At 50.2% G+C, this 21,255-nt stretch overlaps 1 protein-coding gene across 1 annotated transcript in view; it reads right to left on the reverse strand.

Moving 5' to 3' along the window:
* HYDIN (HYDIN axonemal central pair apparatus protein) overlaps positions 1–21,255 on the reverse strand; it is a 148,014-nt gene that overhangs the window by 118,943 nt on the left and 7,816 nt on the right. Inside the window, exons 5-6 of the mRNA XM_051629185.1 lie at positions 14,782–14,981; positions 6,827–6,951 (exon numbers count right to left, since the gene is read on the reverse strand). Coding sequence (XP_051485145.1) covers positions 6,827–6,951; positions 14,782–14,981 — 325 coding nt within the window. The remainder of the gene's footprint in view (positions 1–6,826; positions 6,952–14,781; positions 14,982–21,255) is intronic.

A 21,255-nucleotide genomic window follows, 5' to 3' on the forward strand; every position in this document is an offset into this window, starting at 1 on the left:
AACTCTGCCTCTCTCCACTTGCCTGGCAGCAAGACACTGAAGAACCCATAAGTGCAAGAGAAACCAGCCACACCACTGGAATTCTCACAAGGGAAGCACAAGCTGTAACAAGAAAGAAAGAAAAATGCCTCTGTCAAGTTTTTAAATACCCACCAGTCCAAGGAAAACCTGGAGAAGCCTCTTGCAACAATTACAGCAGCAAAGTCTGGTTTATACCTTAGGATAACACAGTCAGCAAGATCATCTTTAAAAACACAGAATAAAATGGGCCTCTAACCACCTGCCAGCACTAAACACAAACAAAAATTACATCAGTTAGAATCCCAGACTGGTTTGGGTTGGAAGGGACCTTCAAGATCATCTAGTTCCAACCCCCTGCATGGGCAGGGACACCTCCCACCAGCCCAGGCTGCTCCAAGCCCCATCCAACCTGCCCTTCAACACTGCCAGGGATGGGGCAGCCACAGCTTCCCTGGGCAACCTGGGCCAGGCTCTCACCACCCTCACACTCCAGAATTCCCTCCTCATGTCTCACCTCAATCTCCCTCCTCCAGTTTTCATCCATCCCCCCTTGTCCTCTCCCTCCCTGCCCTTGTCCCAAGCCCCTCCCCAGCTTTCCTGGAGCCCCTTCAGGCACTGGAAGGTGCTCTAAGGTCTCCCTGGAGCCTTCTCTTCTCCAGGCTGAACACCCCAACTCTCCCAGCCTGGCTCCAGAGCAGAGCTGCTCCAGATCATCTCCGTGGCCTCCTCTGGCCTCTCTCCAGGAGCTCCACATCCTTCTTATGTTGGGGGCTCCAGAACTGGACACAGTACGTGTCTGGAGTCAAGCTGCACAGTGCACTCCAGGCAAGCTCTGAAGAGTCAAGACAGGCTGCTGTGGAAGCAGAAGGTTTCCCTACCTCTTAGCACTTGCAAGAAGCTGCTATAAATCTGCCTGGTGGGGAAGGAACGGAGAGTTGCACCAGAAGGAACAACTCCAGACTCAAAAGCAGGGGCTGTCAGCAGCTCAGGGGCTGTTGCCATGAATTTAGCTGAAGATTAACCTGCCACAACTCATGGCAACCTCAGAGCCCTGTAAACACTCACACAAGACTAAGATTCAAGGCAGGTTTTGGTTTTCCCACCCTGGTATCCTGCACCAGGCAGGGATGACTTGGATAAATATCTAACGAGGTCCTGAGTTTGCTCAGGCAAGTATTGAGCCTCCTCCACTCTGGCTGGAGTCAGGACAAATGGAGAGCACTCAGCAAGGGGAGTGATCTCAGGAATATAAAATGCAACACAGCAAGGGCTAAACCCCTGTAAAAAAACCCTGCCTGTCCACATCCATCAGTGGATTCACAAAGAAGAAAAAAAGAGAAAGGAAAAGATCTAGAGTCTAAATCAATAGGATTTTCATTTTGTTTTCAAACAAGTTCCTGGAAACCATTGATTGTGACAGTAGCTGTGCAAGAGAGATGACAAGACCCTTGGCAGAAAGGGGATTCTTAAAGGCAGGAGAACAGAGCTGTGCAAGGGTGGTTGTGTTCTCCAAGGCCTACACAAAACCACAGGCAAGTGTCCCAGCAAGGCAGTGCTTTTCTCACGTGCTTTACCCTGTGGGTAGCTGAGATGTTCAGAGGTGCCTGCACATCCATCCTACGGTCACTTGGGCAGCCTCAAACAGCAGCAACCCACCAGGGCTGGGATGGAATGAGGTTCCTGCACGTGTACAGTGACCAGCACCACACTGCCAAGCCCTGCTGTGGGTGGCCTCATTTATCCAAGTCAGCAACTCCAGCTAAACCCAGCAGCAATTCGACCTGCAGGAAGGGATCCAGCATCCCAACACCTTCACGTGCCCAGCTGGCAAGCCCATGCTGATCCAGGCAGGAGCTGAGCAGTCACTCAAAGGGCTGACAATGCCCCTTGGGCCCTTTGCCATGTGATGTAGCCCCTACTGCAGCCATGGCCAAGACACAGGCTTTGCTTCCCCTCCCAGCTCTGCAGTCACCCATCACCTGCACCAAGCCCAAATGGCTCCAGCATATCCCATCCCACTTACCATCATCCCACAGCTGACTGAAGAGCTCCCTCTCACCTCCCTAATTAGTCATTTTTAAACATGCCTTCACTTTTCCTGTGAGCTCATGCCTCGTCTTCCCCATGTGAGTTGCTCAGGGCTGGCCAGGAAAGGTGGGAGGCAAGGGAACAAGGCAGCTAGACCCTTCCCTGACCCAGAGAATTCTAATTCATTAAATCATCAGATGGTTTGGGTTGGAAGGGATCTTCAAGATCATCTAGATCCAACCCCTGCATGGGCAGGGACACCTCCCACCAGCCCAGGCTGCTCCAAGCCCCATCCAACCTGCCCTTCAACACTGCCAGGGATGGGGCAGCCACAGCTTCCCTGGGCAACCTGGGCCAGGCTCTCACCACCCTCACACCAAAGAATTTCCTCCTCCTGTCCCACCTCAACCTGTAAGGGGTAGATTTAAGCCATTCCCCCTTGTCCTATCACTCCATGCCCTTGTAAAAAGTTCCTCCCCAGCTTCCCTGCAAGCCAAAAGACCTTCCAGTACCTGAAGGGTCTACAGGGACAGTAACTAAACCAGGGCAGGAAAACTCAGTCTGATTGACAACTACAGAGTGGGAGGCAGACACTGCTCACATCTACCTACCCCTGAAGTAATTAATCAAGGAGCTGAGCCTGAGCTCCCCCTTCCTCTCCCTGGGTGTGCAGAGCCACAGAGGATGCTCTCAGCCTGGTTCTGTGAGCCACAAACCATCAGAGCTTTGCTTTAGGAGAGCTCCTGCTCAGCAACTGTCAGCCTTCCCCCAAGTCATGCAGGAAGTCAAGGGAAAACAGGGTATTCATCTGCCAAATCCCCAGATGGGTCCTCAGCAGGCTTTAGCCCCAGGCTGGAGGCATCCAGAGGGACTTAAACCCACCGAGAACTACTCCTGAGCCACATGGTACCTCTCTCCTAGGAAAGCTGCTCTCTGAGGCTCTGCACCAAGGGGAGACAGGACACTAATGGAGCAGACATTCCTGCTCAAGGGCTGCTTCCTCTTGGACACGCTGTCTCCTACAATATGAGAACTGGCTCTGATGTTTCCCCCTCAAAGAGGGTGAGATCCTGGCCCCAAGGCTTTCACTTCTGCGTTGGGCTCCCAGAGCCACTGGAGGAAGATGATCTGCATAATTACTCTTATTACTGACAGCAACAAAAGCATCTCACCAGATAGTGGCTGTCAGCCACGCAGCAGCTGGGGGGGCTTTGCTAATTACTGAAGCTTCCTGTGCTGACAAACAGACCCCAAGGGACGTGGCAACCCATGGGGAAAAACCATACAGAGGAACTTCAGCACCACACAACAGAGCTCCTGGCTTAGAAGCACCTTGTAGCCCCTTGCCACAAGGTCCAACAGGCACCCACACACAAGCCCAGAATCTGGTCCTACACCCCAAAGACCACCCATCACACCACACTAGGTACTTGTTGGAGACAGGGGTCTGATGTGAGGCAGGATTTAGGGAACTCTGAGCAGAGAAGTTGACCCTCCTTTCCACAATTCCCAACCCCTCCAGCACCTCCTGTCTCTGGTAGCCTCCTTTAACTGCATGGAGCACCTGCTGCTGTAGATCTGAGTGTTTCTGGGTGCTATGGGACTGGTGAGCTTGTTTTGCAGCTCCAGCACAGCTCTGGGAAGCTGCCACACATCTCCTTAGCCACACGTCCCTGAGCAAAGCTCACCCACCCACACCAAGAGTGCAGCAAACTGAGTCTGAGCTACAACCAACAGCACTTGGGGCAACTGGCTTGGACATCTCCCTTCAGCACTGCCTGAGAGTTAATGGTTATCCAAGCTCTCTGAGTACTGACTTGGTTGAAACCAGACTTAACTTCATAACCTTATGTATTCACATCTTCATGGGATGGGCTAAAGGTCACCTGAGAAGGGCCAAGCCTCCAACCAGACCTTCAGTGGTCCTGAGTGCAGAACCCTTCCCAAACCAACAGGTGTGCTCAGCATGCAGGCTTCAGAAACCTCTTCTGACAGCATCATCTGATGATGAGTAGGGATGGTGAGTAGCCCAGAACATCTCAAATCACCTCCATTTCAGGATGGGCTGGGATTTTTTCACACCCAGACACAGGGACACGGGGAAAATGGAGTTTGGACACGTAGAACCCTGAAAGTCAAGTTTTAATGATACATTATGATGCTCTTAGCAGCAAAACCATGTTCTTCACACTCATCTGTAGCAACAGGACTACCATTCCTGTAGGATCTGCTGTAGGTGTCCCTGCTCTAGCAGGGGGTTGGAGTAGATAATCTCCAGAAGTTCCTTCCAACCCCCACCACTCTGACTCTGAGCACATACAGAGTCTATCCAGGGGACAGCACCTGCATTCCTCACCAGGACAATCTCATGGATGCCCAGTTTATATCAACCAAATAAAAGGGAGGAGAAAACTGACTTATTCCCATTTAAGGGCTCCACGTTTCCTCAAGCAATGCCAGGGACAGGTCTGACCCAACTTCAGCAAGAAACAAAGCACTGCAACACACCTCTGATTCTGTCTGAGTCTCACCAACAGCTTGATCCATTGGGAAGTGCTGCTGCTTGGGAGCAAAGCAGCAGGGACAACCCAGCCAAGCAAGGAACACTCTTCCCAAATCCCCAGAACTTCTCTTTTTTGCTCTTAGCACTTCTGGTGGGTAACAAACAGGCTGGTGGGGCTGGGAGAGGAACCCAGCTGCTCTTTGGATGTTAATCCCAGGGAGCCTGACCCCCGTGCAGGACAGCTCAGCCAGGGTTTGCCACACCAGGGTGGAAATGCTGCCTTGCTGCTCTGCACTGCACCTTCAAGCAGCTGGTTTTAAGACTGATTAAATGTTTTGGTTTCCCTTTAGCAATTTATCTCAGCAGCCTGTTAGCTATTTGTATGCTTCAAAGCCAGAGAGATAATCCCTTAATTATTCCCTGGCTCACCCTCTCAATCTGGGGTTTATTTCAAAAAGAACTGCAGTGTGGTCCTGACAGGAATGAATCCTGGCCTCATCCCCCCAGGTAGCACGTGTTCCTGGGAGGTCACCCATCTCAGAGCCAGGAGACAGTCTGATCCTTGTGGTCTATCCATGCCAATGGCTTTTGGAAAGGTTGACCACGGAGGAACCAGCTGTTTCAGGTTTTCAAAGCAAGCCATGAAAACCCTGGCCCTGATTCTTCAAATAGTCTTTGCAATCACAGAATGGTTCTGGTGGGAAAAGACCTTTAAGATCAAGTTCAACCATAACCTGACTTTACCAGCCATTAACCCACCTCTATCAAGTCCAGGAACCCATGTTCCTCAGCATCACATCTACACAGCTTGGAAACCCCTCCAGGGATGGAGACTCAACCACCTCCCTGGGCAGCCCTGGCCAGTGTTTCATGACCCTTTCAGTGAAGAATTGTCTTCTAATATCTAATCAGATGGTTTAAACCCCACAGCACTTACCCTCTGGTGTCATCAGCTCTGATTTACCCCAGAGAAAGCCCAAGCCCTCTGCATCTCATCCTAGATGTCCTCTGTGTGCATGGAAATGGGGCACTTTGTGCTTCTATCTGAAATGCCTGTTTTCAAGACAGTGTTATCCAAACCCAGGAGCTTCTCAGAGAGAACATGAACCATTCTCAGCAAGCAATTAACTAAAATTAAACAAAGCTGTGATAACCCACAAGGCTACAAAGAGCATTTGGGAGATAGATGAATATTTCTACAACTTACACAAACTCATGCCAATTAAAATGCTCATTGTTGGGCTAGAGCATCTCAGGATCACCTAAGTTAGGACCTGGGGCTTCCCAGGACCTAAGTTCAGGAGGAGGGACTAAACAATCCTCTGTCAGGCAAGAGAAACCTTGCACCAAAGGAATTCATCCAGCTGAGGACATGTCTCCTTCAGCACCACAAGAGACCTGAACCAAGGTTGGCAGAAGCATTTTAACATCACACCCTTTTCTGGAGTTCTTCCCCCACTTCAAGTGAACTTCTGAAGCTGGGAGCATTTCTCTGGCCTGATCTTAGCTCATCATTCCCTGGCAAGAGCTTCATGCCTATCTTGGAAGGCAGGAAGCACCTCCTGCCAAATCCCAAGAGCCCCCAAGTCCTGATTGCTTTAGTCCAGGTGTTAAGTGTGGGAGGTAGATGGGTAGAGGACAAGATGGGGCTGTGGTAAGACAATGGAGAAGCAGAGTGGGGACAGAAGTGAGTCTTCTGGAGACCTGAACACTCCATGCTCCACTCCCTAGGAGCACAACTTCATGCACACTGCAACGGGGAACTGAGGTTCTTCCTCCCCCTCAGCAACACCCAGCAAAAGAGAATTCCAACCACCTCATTCCTTTTGAGGGGATGCACTTTAACAACCCCCAAAACACCAACTATTTTCCACTTAGAATCGTTTTGATTGGAAAAGACCTTCAAGATCATTGAGTCCAACCCTTCAGCCAGCCCTGCCAAGGCCACCACCAACCCGTGTCCCTCAGCACCACACCTAGACTTATCTTTCAGGGAAAAGTGGGACAGAGGAGAGTGATGCCAGATGACTGTTAGGGGGTGCTGGGTGGAGAACACCATGGGATGGAGCAGCACACAGTGACACAGGACAGAGAACAAGGACAGATTCAGCCTTTGCCCCTTCCCTGCTCGATTCTGAGCGCTGCAACACGCAGAGGGTTTGAAAGAAAAGGTTTAGAAGTAGTTTGCAAAGCAAATGTGACATGATTCTGCTTGGAAAGGGCTCTGTTTTAAAGGACAGCAAGAGTGTGCACCATGCAGTGCCCTGCACTCACCTGTGTCATAGTGAACTACCAGGGATGTGGAATGATGCCCAGTCTTCAGTGGGTGAAACTCCACTGTCACTTGCATGGTGTCCCCAATGCCAAGAGTCCCCACGGAGGGATCCACAGAGAAGGGGCTGCAACAGAGAGACACATCAGGACTGTGGTGGGAGGTGTGGAGACTCTGCTCCCTCTGCAGTCTAGCTCCCTTGTGCCAGCCAGGAGCACACAAACCACAGGCAGCAGCAGAAAACCAGCACGTGCAGGGTGAGAACCAGAGCTGCTGCCTGACTTCTGGAGAGGTTCAGCCCTCAGAAGATCCTACAGGATCAAGTGACCTCACGTCCCCCAGGCTCTGCAGGGAGGCTGGAGAGGCTGGCTGCAAGCACCACCACCAGAGAGTGGCTTCTGAAGAGCACAGAGGAGGTAAGAGCTGCTTGCATGCACAACTTGACCTTGGCTGCCTCAGGCATCTGTCTTCCCCTGCCACCTAGAAACCTCACCTCAGGAGATGCAAATGTCAAGGCAATCTCTATCCCAATGAGACTACAACCTAAGCATCAGACAGGGAGAATAAAAGTCCTCCTTGAAGACCAGAGAATAATTATGGTTTCATTTGCAGAACTCTCTTTCTTTTTTACCTGGCAAACATCTGTAGCCCAAGAAAGGGCACATTTTATCAACGTTTCAATGAGAGCTGCTCTGAGAAAATGAACAAGCAGGATAAAAGAAAAGCCTGAGTGCAAATGCAGATGAGAGCAACGCCCTGACATGGCAACAAGACACAAAAGGAGTAGCCCATTCCCAGCCTGAGCCTTTCAACCCCTCACTAAATGAAGCCCCAGGAACAGGAGCACAACAACATGAGCTTAACAGGAGGTTTTCCTGTGTATTCCCAAGCAACACAATCTGGGACTCTGGCTCACGATCCAAGCTCAGGAGCTGTTTGCTTGGCCCACCAGACAAATTCTGGGCAGTGTGTTGGAAAGAATGATGCCAATGTGTTGGTGTACTTTGGATTTAATACCAGCAATTATGCTTTGCCACCAGGTAAACAGCTCTTGGCTGACAGACCCAAAACTCAGTGTTTTAATGGCTGGGGATAAATCAGATGAACCTCATTTCTGCACAAGAGCAGCTGGGCTCTGTGGCTCTTGCACAGCCCCCAGTTAGAAAACAGAAGTTATTGACCACCACCAAAGCCTTAGAAGCAATTTGCCCCCTTAAAAACAAATTCTGGAGAGCTTTAGCATGATTAGAGTGCATGACACACGAAAATAATGAGAACAACTGGAGCCACGTTCCAGCTGAACCTTGTTCATGTCAGCAGTGGCAGCTGATGAACTGCTGGAGGTTCTGCTCATTAAGGAGCTATTGCTGCAATTAGGGACCTGCCCTGTTCCCATTACAACTGGTGAAAACATTGCCACTGACTGATGGAGAAGCACTGGGCCTGCAGTGTTTCCATGCTGGACCTGAGACTTTTGAGGGAGAGGAGGAAGGCCAAGCCCTCCCCAGCCTCAGGACTGGGTTGCTGCTGCCTCTGCTCTGCTGGTTTTGCCAGGACACCTGCAGGTCTCTGCTGGTGCTTGGGTGGGATCATTGCCTGCTGTGGGAAAGCACCTGAGACTTCTGAGAGAGAGAGAGAGGAGGAAAGGCAAGGCCCCAGCAGCCTCCTTCACCTTGGCTTCCCCAGGAATCTGTCTTCTCCTGCCACCTATAAACCTCACCTCAGGAGATGCAACCTTTAAGGTCCCTTCCAACCCAAACCAGTCTGATGCTCCAATCTGATTCTATGAAGATGTAAATGATGTCCAAATGTATCATTATGAACTGGCTTGTGAATCTAGTGCTGCTCTTTCTGAAGGGCAGGTTTTTACCCTTTTTCTTTTGCCTGAAGTGTTGCCAGAACAGAAAAGCTGCCAGTTAAGGGGAATCCCTGGCAGCAACTCAACACCACCTCCCATCCCATCAGCTTCCTACTCCCCCCTACATGCTCCTGCCCTCAGATGGCTGGGATGGGAAAAACACTCCTCCGGTGACCAGGGATGGCTGAGAAAGGAGGTATCTCCACATTTCTGAATTATCAGAAGAAGGGGATCCAGTCAAATTTAGGACTCTCTTCTCAGGACTGGGAAACCAAACACAAATCAGACACTTCACCCCACCCCATGCTGTGCCCACCAGACAACTCTGCTACTGCTGGAGCTGGGGCTCATTATCCTTCACACAGACCTGGCCCTCCAAGACCCAAAGATGAAGGCAACCATGGTCAAACTGAGCCCTGCAATTCAGTCAGCATCACTGAGCTGCTCCCTGCAGCCCACAGATAAGGAGGGATGCTAAGGTGGCCTTCTTGACACATGGCAATAGCCACGTGAGAACCTCTGCCCAGGGATGGAGCTGACAGGCTAAACCTTGGCCTTTCATCCACTAATTGTGAGCTGCTCTTCAAGACAATTCCCCTCCTGTTTGATCTACCCTTTGAATGAATCACTACTGCTCCTGCAAGACAGGAAAGATAAGGGCTGGAGAGGGTTTTTTTTTTAATAGCTTCTGTTCTTCTGACAATCATTTAACTATGTCCATTTGGATGTTTTCTTTGTTGTAAAACATCCAGACTACCCCAGGTCCAGCTCCCCAGTGGGACCTCACCATCCCCAGCCTCTATAACCCCAACTATCCACACCAATTTAGGAGAAACCTTCCCCCCAGCACCTGCTGAGATCTGGCCTATTATTGCCCTTCAGGAAGAGCAGCACTAGATTCACAAGCCAGTTCATAATGATACGTTTGGACATCATTTACATCTTCATAGAAACATATTGGAGAAGCATGGCATGGTTTGGGTTGGAAGGGACTGTAAAGATCATCTAGTTCCAACCCCCTGCATGGGCAGGAACACCTCCCACCAGCCCAGGTTGCTCCAAGCCCCATCCAACCTGCCCTTCAACACTGCCAGGGATGGGGCAGCCACAGCTTCCCTGGGCAACCTGGGCCAGGCTCTCACCACCCTCACAGCACAGAATTTGCTCCTCATGTCTCACCTTAATCTCCCTCTTCCAGTTTTCATCCCTTCCCCCTTGTCCTCTCCCTCCCTGCCCTTGTCCCAAGCCCCTCCCCAGCTTTCCTGGAGCCCCTTCAGGCACTGGAAGCTGCTCTAAGGTCTCCCTGGAGCCTTCTCTTCTCCAGGCTGAACACCCCAACTCTCCCAGCCTGGCTCCAGAGCAGAGCTGCTCCAGCCCTCCCATCATCTCTGTGGCCTCCTCTGGACCCCTTCTAGGAACTCCATGTCCTTCTTGTGTTGGGGGCTCCAGAATTGAACATAGTTCTCTAGGTGAGGCCTCACAAGAGCAAAGTAAAGGGGGAGAATCCCCTCCCTTGACTTGCTGGCCACACTTTTGCTTGTTTTCTTGCCTTCTTTCACCAATCATCAGCTCCTCTTTACAGAGCTGGGGAGAATTTATGTCCTAGGAGGATGCCAAGGGCCACACATTTGCCACTGCCACAGGCAAGGAGGCTGCCATGCACCTCAAGTCCCCATGGCATCTTTATCTTCTACAACCAAACTTGCTTTGGTCTCCTGGTGCCTTCATTTGCATTCTAAAATGATTGGATTTGGGGAGAACTGATTTCATTAAAAGCTATCTCCAACCCCAAGGAAGACAGTAAAATTACTGTTGATTAAATTGCCCCATCTGTCCACTAAGATTGACTGCAGGAAAAACCCCAAGATCATTTAACCTCAGCATACATCTTATTTTTTAGGAATGGTGTAACAGCCAAATAATTCCAATAAACCCAGCCTGTCAGGCATCCAAGACTCCATCTCTGTGCTGAAAAATCCTGTGTAGAGACAACATCTCAAAAGCTCCATCCTCCCCTCTTTCACTGCCCCTAGGCTCGATTTTCATGTCCTTGGGTGGTCTTCTGTACATCCTGGGTAACTCTCCAACCCCACAACTCCATGTAGTCCATGGGTACCACAAGGAAAGGTGCTCCAAGCACTGTGACACAATTTCCTGAGCTTCCAGAGCTTGGTGGGAACATTATCTCAGCCTAATCCTCTCTAGCCCTGTAGCATGGCACAGCACCATGCCTGGAATGTCAGGAGAAGGCAGTGCTGCACTGAGATCTGCTTCCAGACACCATTTTCAACCCAAATGTACTGGGATGACATTTATCTCTGTGAATGTCACGGAGAAGAAACTCATTATCCCACCTTAACAATGAGAAGGACAGGAAGACACTGTCTGTGTTTATCCTGCCCTTCTTTTTTTATTACCAAAGGATGCAGTGAAGAGCTGGGTATGGACATGCAGGCAGAAAACCAGCCTGCAGAACTGGGAGGGCTTTGGTGGGCTGGCTGGTTGTCCTTTAGGAAGAAGGGGTCAAAACCTGGCCCTGTTTCCTGGTAGACACCACAGCAAGGGGGAGCTCTGAACAAGGAAGAGCAGAAGGATGCTGAATTGGTTCCACGAGCTCTTCAGGAGCCTTCCCTGGAGTGAAACATGCAACAGAAACCCTCAAAGTCCTTAGATAAATGAGGAACAGGTAGGAATGTCACCATGAAGGGACCAAAGCTGAGCCCTCCGTGCTGACAAGGGAAAGGTTGGGATGGGCTGGAAAAGGCACTGAGGATGAGAGCAGCTGGGCTGCTCTTGATGCCACAGGGAAGGGAATCCAGAGAAAGGAGGCAAAGTGCTGTGAGCAGCAGAATGGACGTGGGGATTCTGGCACCTGCAGCTGGGTTGTGAATGGGCCAGAGCCTCAGGTTGCTCTGGCCAGAAAACAGAAGTGGCATCAGCTCAGAGAAAAGTTGAAGGTACAGGTAAAGAACCAAGGGCACAGGGACCAGCTGATGGGTCTGCAAGCTTAAGACAGATCTCTCCTTCTTTTCTCCACTCATGATCCTCCTCATGTGCACTTGTCCTTGTCCAGAACACCCACCAAAGCTCCTGGGTGATGCTCAGCCTGGCTGTACCAGAGCATCACTTCTAATGCAGCCCAAGTTAAACACAAATTCAACCCCAGGGCCTTCAACTCTCCACTAAAGAACAGACTAAAAGTTCAGCCTGCAAGGCTGACACTCCTTTCCCCTCCCACCTAGGCCATAACTCTTGATTACTGCACCTCAGATCTACACTTGAAACTCTCCAGGACACAGAACATAAGTCATTCATTACCAAAGCACAGCTTTAAGTCTTCTGTAATAATAATTAATCATCAAGTTATTACGGAAGTCATTTAAAAGAATTAGTGGCATTAAACTAAAGCTTCAACTACCTCTGTTAATAATGATGCAGCTTTTGTTACAGCCCCTGTAACAGGGAAATTAATCCCCTAACATTAGTAGGAGCACAGCCTCTTGTGAAAGCTTCTGTAAATGTGTTTGGACAAAGAATTGCCAGTTAATGACCTGCTAGACCTGCAGGGCAGGGCACTGGTCTGATTCTCAAGCCAACTGGGAGGCCAGTTCTTTTCTGATGGGTTTGCTAGAACCCCAGGGCTCACCTGGAGAATGATAGAACCATCAAATGTGTGGGGTTGGAAGGGACCTTTAAAGGTCATCTAGTCCAGCCCTCCTGCAGTGCACAGAAGAATTTCTTCCTAATACCTAATCTAAATCTTCCCTTGTCTAATTAAAAACCCTTCCCCCTCATCCCATCCCTCCCTGCCCTTGTCCCAAGCCCCTCCCCAGCTTTCCTGGAGCCCCTTCAGGCACTGGAAGCTGCTCTAAGGTCTCCCTGGAGCCTTCTCTTCTCCAGGCTGAACACCCCAACTCTCCCAGCCTGGCTCCAGAGCAGAGCTGCTCCAGCCCTCCCATCATCTCTGTGGCCTCCTCTGGACTTGCTCCAACAGCTCCATGTCCTTCTTGTGTTGGGGGCTCCAGAATTGAACACAAAGATCTCCAGGTGGGGTCTCACAACAGCAGAGGGGCAAAATCCCCTCCCTTGACCTGCTGGCCACACTTCTTTTGGTGCAGGATGCAACTGGGCCAAACTCTGACTCTGCCCTTGCTATGAGCAGAGTGCTTGCTCAGATGTTCTCCAGCAGTCCCTTCCAACCAAGTTAATCCAGGATTTTATTTCCTAAAAATCAGCCCAAACCCAATTCCCATATTCCCCAAATTTCTCCTGTTCCCTAGGGTAGCCAGGCAGTAGAGCTCCTTGACCTTTAAGGAAGCTCCTAATGAAGAATTCATCCTGACATGTCACTGAACACCAAGGAAAAAGGGAGCAGGAACACAGGAACTTCAGAGCATTTAAAAAGAAATCTGAATGAAAGTGGGAGGTGATGTAATAGAACAGAATGTTGCTTATATTCAAGGATTTAAATCACTTTTGAAATATCCAACTGGCTTTCAGAAGCTCATAATGAAGTGGAAGAGATGACAGATGCCCTCAGCTGCCAAAGGAGATCATATCAGCTTTTGATCTCTGCACACACACAAACCAGTTCCTCAGAAGCCTACTCTTTTTTTGTGTGTGTGTAGTTTGAAATAAAACTTGTGTAACACTTCCAGTTCTTTACTGCAAAGCAGGACTGAAATATTGGGCTGCTGATGTTCAGAAACCCTCCAAATCCCTATCAAGCAGGACTCAACATCCTCAACAGAACACTTGGCAAGTACGTGGCAAAAAGATGTTAAGACTTCACTGGGTATTTCTTTTGGTGGTGACAACCAGAACCAGAAATCCCAGAGGAAAACTCTGCAGTGACTTACAAGTTCCTGCCTACGTATTTTCTGCAGCAAAAAGAAGCAGCCTGCCTAAATAACATCCCAGCAGCCTGCTCAAAAAGCCTTGCCAGCCTTTGGAACCTCACATTTCAGTCTTCTTTTGAGCCCTGTTTTCCTGGGGAAGAAACTGAGGCAGCTCAGGTGCAGCAAGTCAGGCAGCAGCTCTTTGCTGCACTCCCAACCTCAACTCCTGCACCAAGACCCCTGGGACCAAGCACCTCTCAACTAATGAGCAGCCAGCTGAGCCAGTTTTCTTTCAGAGCCAGGGTCAAAAGGGCATTACCCTCTCCAGTTCAGCTCACTGGAAAACCAGTGACTGTCCTCTGAGACCAAGAGGAGCAGTACAGGCTGTGCACAACACGAGTCACACCAGGCATTTGGGCAGGGGACCACAGGAACACCATGGGCTTGGGCCTCCCCAGAGAATGGCTAACTCTGGCCAGTCACCATAGACTGGTTTGGGTTGGAAGGACCTTCAAGATCATCTAGATCCAACCCCCTGCATGGGCAGGGACACCTCCCACCAGCCCAGGTTGCTCCAAGCCCCATCCAACCTGCCCTTCAACACTGCCAGGGATGGGGCAGCCACAGCTTCCCTGGGCAACCTGGGCCAGGCTCTCACCACCCTCACACCAAAGAATTTCCTCCTCATGTCTCACCTCAATCTCCCTCTTCCAGTTTTAATCCCTTCCCCCTTGTCCTCTCCCTCCCTGCCCTTGTCCCAAGCCCCTCCCCAGCTTTCCTGGAGCCCCTTCAGGCACTGGAAGGTGCTCTCAGGTCTCCCTGGAGCCTTCTCTTCTCCAGGCTGAACACCCCAACTCTCCCAGCCTGGCTCCACAGGAGAGGTGATCGTGGTACTTAACCGTTTCAGAAGGTTACAAGCTAGTTACTAACAGTTCTACCAAAACTGACCTCCCAGAGCTGCTACCTGCCACGCAGTATCCCAAGGGCAGTCAAGCTGCCTTTCTGCCTTAGCTCTTCCAGCCTGACAGACTCTGTCCTGCTGGAGACACCACTGCAGTGTCAGGCTCTGCTGCAGAGCCTCATCCAAGGTTGCATCACGCTTAAAACACCACAAGCAACTGCAAAACCCACGTGTCCTGCCCGTTTCCAGCTACCCCTGCAATACAGCAGCTCAGAGGCTCCAGGTCCTTTCTGGCACTGCTTAGCAAGTGTGTTCTTGCCCAGCAGTGCTTTGCACAAGCAGGCTGGGGAGCTGCTTTACCTCGGGGTGCTGATGCAGTACCGGGCCTCCCGGTCACCCACGTTGCGAACCAGCAGAGTTTTCTGGGTGCTGTACTTGACTGGACAGCTGGAGAAGTTGAGATGGTCAGGGAAGTCCAGGAGAGCTCGGGGACCTATAGCTCGGATGGGCACAATAAACTTCTCCCTCTCTGTGATGCAGGTGAGCTGGTGGAAGTAATCCTGCAGGGAAAGAAACCCATCTCAGCACGGTGCATTAAGTCCCATCCCCTCTGGTGGAAGGAAAACTGCTGCTTCCTACAACTTGAACAGCAGTGCTCAATAATGGAAGAGCACTTTTTACCTTAATGACCTTTTATTCCAGTAGCATGAATTGGACAGGGCTGTTAACTTGCAGAGAAGAAACAAGCCCATTGACTCACCTGCTCTTGCAGCAAGCGAGCAGAGCCAAAGTGATCTGAGACTTTGATGCTGAGGCACCAAATGAGGAGTAATTTTGGGTAAGGAATTACAGCAGGAACAGAACCTGCTCTGATCACCCCTGCAGACTGTTAAAGGCCCCACTAAGAACCCAGCTGTGCCACAGCACTGACCCCAACCCCAGCAACACAGCTTGGCAGGGGATGCTCAGGTACATTCTCAAACTGACTTTGTCAGACATCCCCTTAACAGTCAGGTTTTGAGGAAATACTTCACAAGCTGGACACACTGTTTTAATGTCAGGTGGGTGTAGGGTACCTTTGTATTCCCAAAGCATCCTAGGGACAAGGCTGGGGACACACACCCCTTTAAGAGAAGCTATCTGATCCATTTCCCCAGCCCAGAACTGACACAACTCTGTACTCAAACTGTTTTGGAGAAAAGACTCCAGGGAGACCTTAGAGCAGCTTCCAGTGCCTGAAGGGGCTCCAGGAAAGCTGGGGAGGGACTTGGGACAAGGGCAGGGAGGGAGAGGACAAGGGGGAAGGGATTAAAACTGGAGGAGGGAGATTGAGGTTGGACATGAGGAGGAAATTCTTTGGTGTGAGGGTGGTGAGACCCTGGCCCAGGCTGCCCAGGGAAGCTGTGGCTGCCCCATCCCTGGCAGTGTTGAAGGGCAGGTTGGATGGGGCTTGGAGCAACCTGGGCTGGTGGGAGGTGTCCCTGCCCATGCAGGGGGTTGGGACTAGATGATCTTTAGGGTCCCCTCCAGCCCAAACCAGTCTGGGATTCTATGATTCTTCCTGTGTCTAATCTCCAGTTTCCCTTTACATCTCAGGGGAGACAGGCAGTAGCTCTGCTTCCTCTCTGCTGCACATCCTGGCATGGTTGATGCCTTAATCTCATCTCTCTTCTAATGTCTCCAGAATAAGTGACTCAGGGCCCTGTTGGCTGCCTACCTGAGACAGGAGGTACCAGGAGCTGCAAATGGGAGATGCTCTGACATCCCTACCAGAGCAAACTCAACAGTGCCATTCCCAGTCATCAGCCTGCTCAGAAAGGAGCCAGACAGACCCCCCCCAAAGCTGTCTGGCATTTAGCAGTAGGAAAGCAAATTAAGCCACCAAAATCATTTTATTGGAGGGTTGAGCAGATCAATCTCCAGCCATCCAGCCTGGCATTGTGGCACTGGATTTATCTCCTGGCCCCTGCTGAAATCAGCAGCACAGCTGGTGCAGCAGGGCCAGGAGCCTTCACCTGCAGCAGCTCTTATCAGCCAGCTTATAAAAAGCTCTGCTTATCACTCACTTGCTGTCCTGACCTTTTTTTTTTTGTTAAATTATTATTCCTTGGTGCTTGTAACTCAGTTGAGATTGTCTGCCTGCTGCTTCAACTAAAAAATGTGATTTAGGGCTTGCACACAGCAGCAAGCACCTCAAGCAGAACCCATTCAGATTCCAGAACCCATTCAGATTCCTCTGTGCTTGGGATTTCCTCCTCTCATTCCCATTTCTCTCCCAACCTGGAAGGGACCTAAGGCAGCCAGAGAGGCACAGACCCAAAACTGTGGCTTTGACACATCAACTAACACCCTGTGCCTACCACCCAGCCCCTCAGCTGCACCTTCAGGCTGCCCTCCCAGATGCTGTCACATCCCAGATGCAAAAAGAATCAAGAAGGATCTTTTTTTTTTTCCTAGACATCTCAAATATCCACACTGGAAACTGCAGGAGGGTTTTTTTAGCTTCTCCTATTCAGAAGGTAAAATACCAGGAAGGGAACTGCAGCAAACGACCTACAGAATGGAATATCAGATTTCAGGAGAGAGTTTCATCTTCTGCAAGTCTGTCTGAATTAGCAATTTTGTACTCAATCCTGCAGCCTAAGTCCTCTAAAATAAAAGCCACGGGGAGCCCATGTGAATTTAAAGCACCTATTATCTGGGTACTTCACATCTTGGGCCGTTTAGATCCTCAGAAACTGCATTAGCAAATGAAGAATGCTGTTTACTTTTTTTGGGGGGGGTTGTTATTTTGGCCACACTACTGTAACAAAGGCATTGTAAATCCAATTGAAAGCTGTGTGCCTTATTAAGTCTTGGCATGCCACATTTACTTATCTCTCCCTTCCAGCTGCCAGGTAGACAGAGGAGGATGCAGAGAGTTCAGATCAGTGGGGGATAGAGGTACAAAAGAAGCTTCAATAATTGGAGGTATCTGAGGGAAGGAAAAGGAAACCATTTTCAAGACATTGGAATCACTAAAAAGAGGATCAACAGGAATGGAAATAAGAGCCCAAAGGAAGAGTTTCCCCCCCAAAAAAGCAAGCAGAGGCAGCCTGTCCAGCTCTGTTACTGGTGAGAGGCACTGGGACCAGCTGCACAGCAAAGGGACTGCTCCAGGTTTGCAAAGGCAAAGCTAAAGCAACAAGGATTTGGCCTCATGGAGACAACCACGACCTTGAGAAAGCTGCTGCCTCTTGCTGCTCGTGCACAAGCAGCACATGTGCTGAGCCCCTTCTCCTCCAGGGACACCCTGGGATGTCCCTTCCCATGCCAAGCTTGGCTCAGAGCACTTCAGCTAAGCCAAGTGGGACCTTGCAGCAAAGCTGAATGCAGGGTCAGGCCAAATGGGGGGAGCCTCAAGGAAAGAGGGGTGCTAGGCAGAAGCTGGCTGCTCCTGCTGCTGTGAGCCCATGGATCCTGAAGCTTCTGAGGGCTGAAATGTCCTCCTTTGGGAGAAAAAGGTTGCAAATTCTCCACTGCAGCCCTGCCCTGTGCTACCAGGGCACTAACTCTGCTATTCACTTGCTTATGACCTAGAGGTACAGTTGAAACCAGTTTAAACTCTTGGTTTCCATCACAACTGCAAACCCTCAGCAGCCTGTTTGGAAGCAGGTTTCTAACTGGGAGAAGGGAGAAAGGGGCTGCATCACTTCCATGCTTTAAAGCTTGCTGTGTTTAGATGCAGCTCCAGGCTACAGATTTTCATGCAAATACAACCTCATCCTTCACAGAATTCCTCTCTCCATGTCAAGGAAAATCCAGATGGATTCATGATGGTTCCTCTCATTTCCCCTTTGATAATAAGTTACAAGCTCTGGCCTTCCAAGTATCACCTCTGGCACCCACTGAAATAAAAGCAGCTGCTTGTCTCAGATGCCATTTCAGGCTCTTTGCAAACTCAGGCCACAAATACTGTCACAGTGATACCAACCAACCTTGCCTGCCCAGGATGCCCCACTCAGATGGCAGCTCTGCTGAATCAACTGATCCTGAATTATTCACTGAGCTCTTTGCAGCAAACAGCTTGCAAAGAGAAGATCCCTGTGGCAGGAGGCAACATGGTAAGCCAAGCAGGGCAAGTTCCCTAGTGAAATCACAGCACTGAGGGCTGGGAAACAGAGGCCATCACAAGAGAGGAGAGACTGGAGGATGAAGGTGGCTTCACATGAGAAGGGGTCACCCTTTCTCCTGCCTCCCTCAGCCACCAACTCACAGGATGCTTTGGGATCAGTCCCTTTGCTCCAGGTACATTTTGCACAGGGGTTTTTTGCCTTGATATTCTACCCTTTCCTTCCTCCCAGGAGTCTTCTTAAGAAGTACCCTGGGAACAGCCTCTCTGTGCTACAAAACATCTAACAGGGCCAGGCTGAATTTTAAGGGAGTTAATTTCAGCAATGCAATAACTCATCATCCTGTCATAGTTCATATTAATCCGTGAGCATTAATTCAGCCTCCACTGAGCATCAGGAATGAATTTTGCAAATCCTACAGACTGAACTTGTACAGCCTGGGAAGATTGTATTGCTGCAGTGAGAAGAGTGAAGACAAAGAAGAACAAGCTCTGCTATGTTCTTACATGCCTCTGGCTTTCTTCTCCCTTTAAGATCATCTGTTAAGAAGCCTGAAGGACACGCAAATGTAAAGGTTTGCCTGCCTGCTGTTTTTATTTGCCAGTCAGTTCCACAGTGGTTCCCAATTAGGCAGAGACTGGCAGACCATAATGCAAGGACACCTGGGAGCACAGGGTGGCACGGGACCACCCCCACAGTCCAAGCAGAAATGTGCACATCAGAAGCAGCAAGAGGATCTAATGGGAAAGGTGGCCCAGCAGAAAAATTACCATCTCATATTTCTCATGCAAATGCCAATAAACAAATAGACGTGTCAGGTGTTTATTTACTTTCTGCCAGTCCAATCACGTGGCACCTTCCCCAAATGACTGTGAGACAACAGGGAACTGCTCGTTTATCAAGAAAGGGCTACATGGCATTTCAGCCACTAACGACTCACCTGGGCCTTTTATTTATGGCTCAGGCACAAACTTACTCCCTTGCATCAGGAGTGACTTCACTGAAGTCAGACTTAGCCCAGGGAGGAGCAGAATAAGAGAATTATATAAACCAACTCCACAACAGGAGGACTCTTCAATGCTGGCTGAGGGATTTCATAGAATCCCAGACTGGTTTGGGTTGGAAGGGACCTCGAAGACCATCCAGTCCCAACCCCTTGCATGGGCAGGGACACCTCCCACCAGCCCAGGCTGCTCCAAGCCCCATCCAACCTGCCCTTGAACAAGGTTTGTACCTGCCTCATCCCAGTTCCCTGGGGGATCCACAATCCCCAAGGACCATGGAGCAGCAGAGATGAAGAGGTTGTTCAGAGATTGTTCAAAGGTGACACTCATCAGCCTCCCACAACCAAACCACAGATACTCTCCATGCCAGCAACTACAAGCCCCAGGCAGGTGGCTTTGCAGCCCCATGTCCCCAAGGATGCCTCTTTGCTGAGGGGTTTCAAGGTGCTGAGCACCTCCTGACCAGGCTACTGATGCATCTCTAGCTGAGCTGCAGCACGTTGGGACTTGGCTGACTCACCCCACAACGTAGGAGACAAAATGTTCTAGTTGTAGAACATCCTGATCCTGCTGGATAAATCCCCCACGTGCTCCTCAAGGGAGCAGGATGCATCCCTCTCCTGCACAGCCCTTGCAAGGAGCACAAAGCCCAGTTCAGCAGAAGCCACCAGGGTGTTGCTGAAGCTGTGCAGAGAAGCTCTTGCTGGCAGAGCTCCCTATGCCAGACACCAGTTCAAGGGCAAGACAAGGGACAAAGCTCTGGCCATCAATGCTCTTGGGTTGTTATCTCACCCTACTTCTATTTGCAGTGATGTTCATGTGTTGCTCTGCTGCCTCTCAAAACCTGAAGAGCAGCACTCTGTCCTTCATGGGCACCAATTTACCTCTTCCACCCCAAAAATGAACACTAATTAATCCCAATAAATCCCATTTTAAAAGCACCAGTATACTTTGCAAAGCCTACCTCACTGAGATTAAGCTCTTGTGTCACTTGAGTAGCATGGAGAACTGCCCTAGGCCACCAGAATTTTTAGCCTAAATATTAATGATGTTAAATAATTTCTCAGTCCCTCCAAAGGAACAGATTATGTCACAGGCACAGGGAGCTGGGATCACAGAGCATTTCCTCCTTAGTCTTCTCTCCGTGCTGTTTGAGCACACAGGGTTACAACTAAATCTGAGCAGCACGTGGAAGATGGGAAAGCAGCTATGTCCAAGGAGGTCTTGTGCAGAAACATCAGCTGGCTCAGAGTGACCCTCTAACCTCACCTCTCCAACCAAGGCAGGTGAAGAACAGTGCTCTGAGGTAGCAGGATGCTGGTGGAAAGGGTCACCTGTCTTTGTTCCCCTGCAGTGCTTCCCCCTTTCCATGCCATGTACTAAATCCTTCTGGAAAGAAGCTGGGGAAGGGTTTTTATTTACAGGGATGGGAGCAATAGGATGAGGGGGAATGGATTAAAACTGGAAGAGAGGAGATTTTAGGTTAGAGATTAGGAATAAATTCTTTTCTGTGTGGGAGGGTGGGGAGAGCCTGGCCCAGGTTGCCCAGGGAAGCTGTGGCTGCCCCATCCCTGGCAGTGTTGAAGGGCAGGTTGGATGGGGCTTGGAGCAGCCTGGGCTGGTGGGAGGTGTCCCTGCCCATGGCAGGAGGTTGGATCTAGATGACCCTGAAGGTCACTTCCAACCCAAACCAGCCTGGAATTCTATGATTAACAGCC

The sequence above is a fragment of the Apus apus genome, chromosome 11 (genome assembly GCF_020740795.1).
Source record: "Apus apus isolate bApuApu2 chromosome 11, bApuApu2.pri.cur, whole genome shotgun sequence".
In the NCBI taxonomy this organism is placed as follows: domain Eukaryota; kingdom Metazoa; phylum Chordata; class Aves; order Apodiformes; family Apodidae; genus Apus; species Apus apus.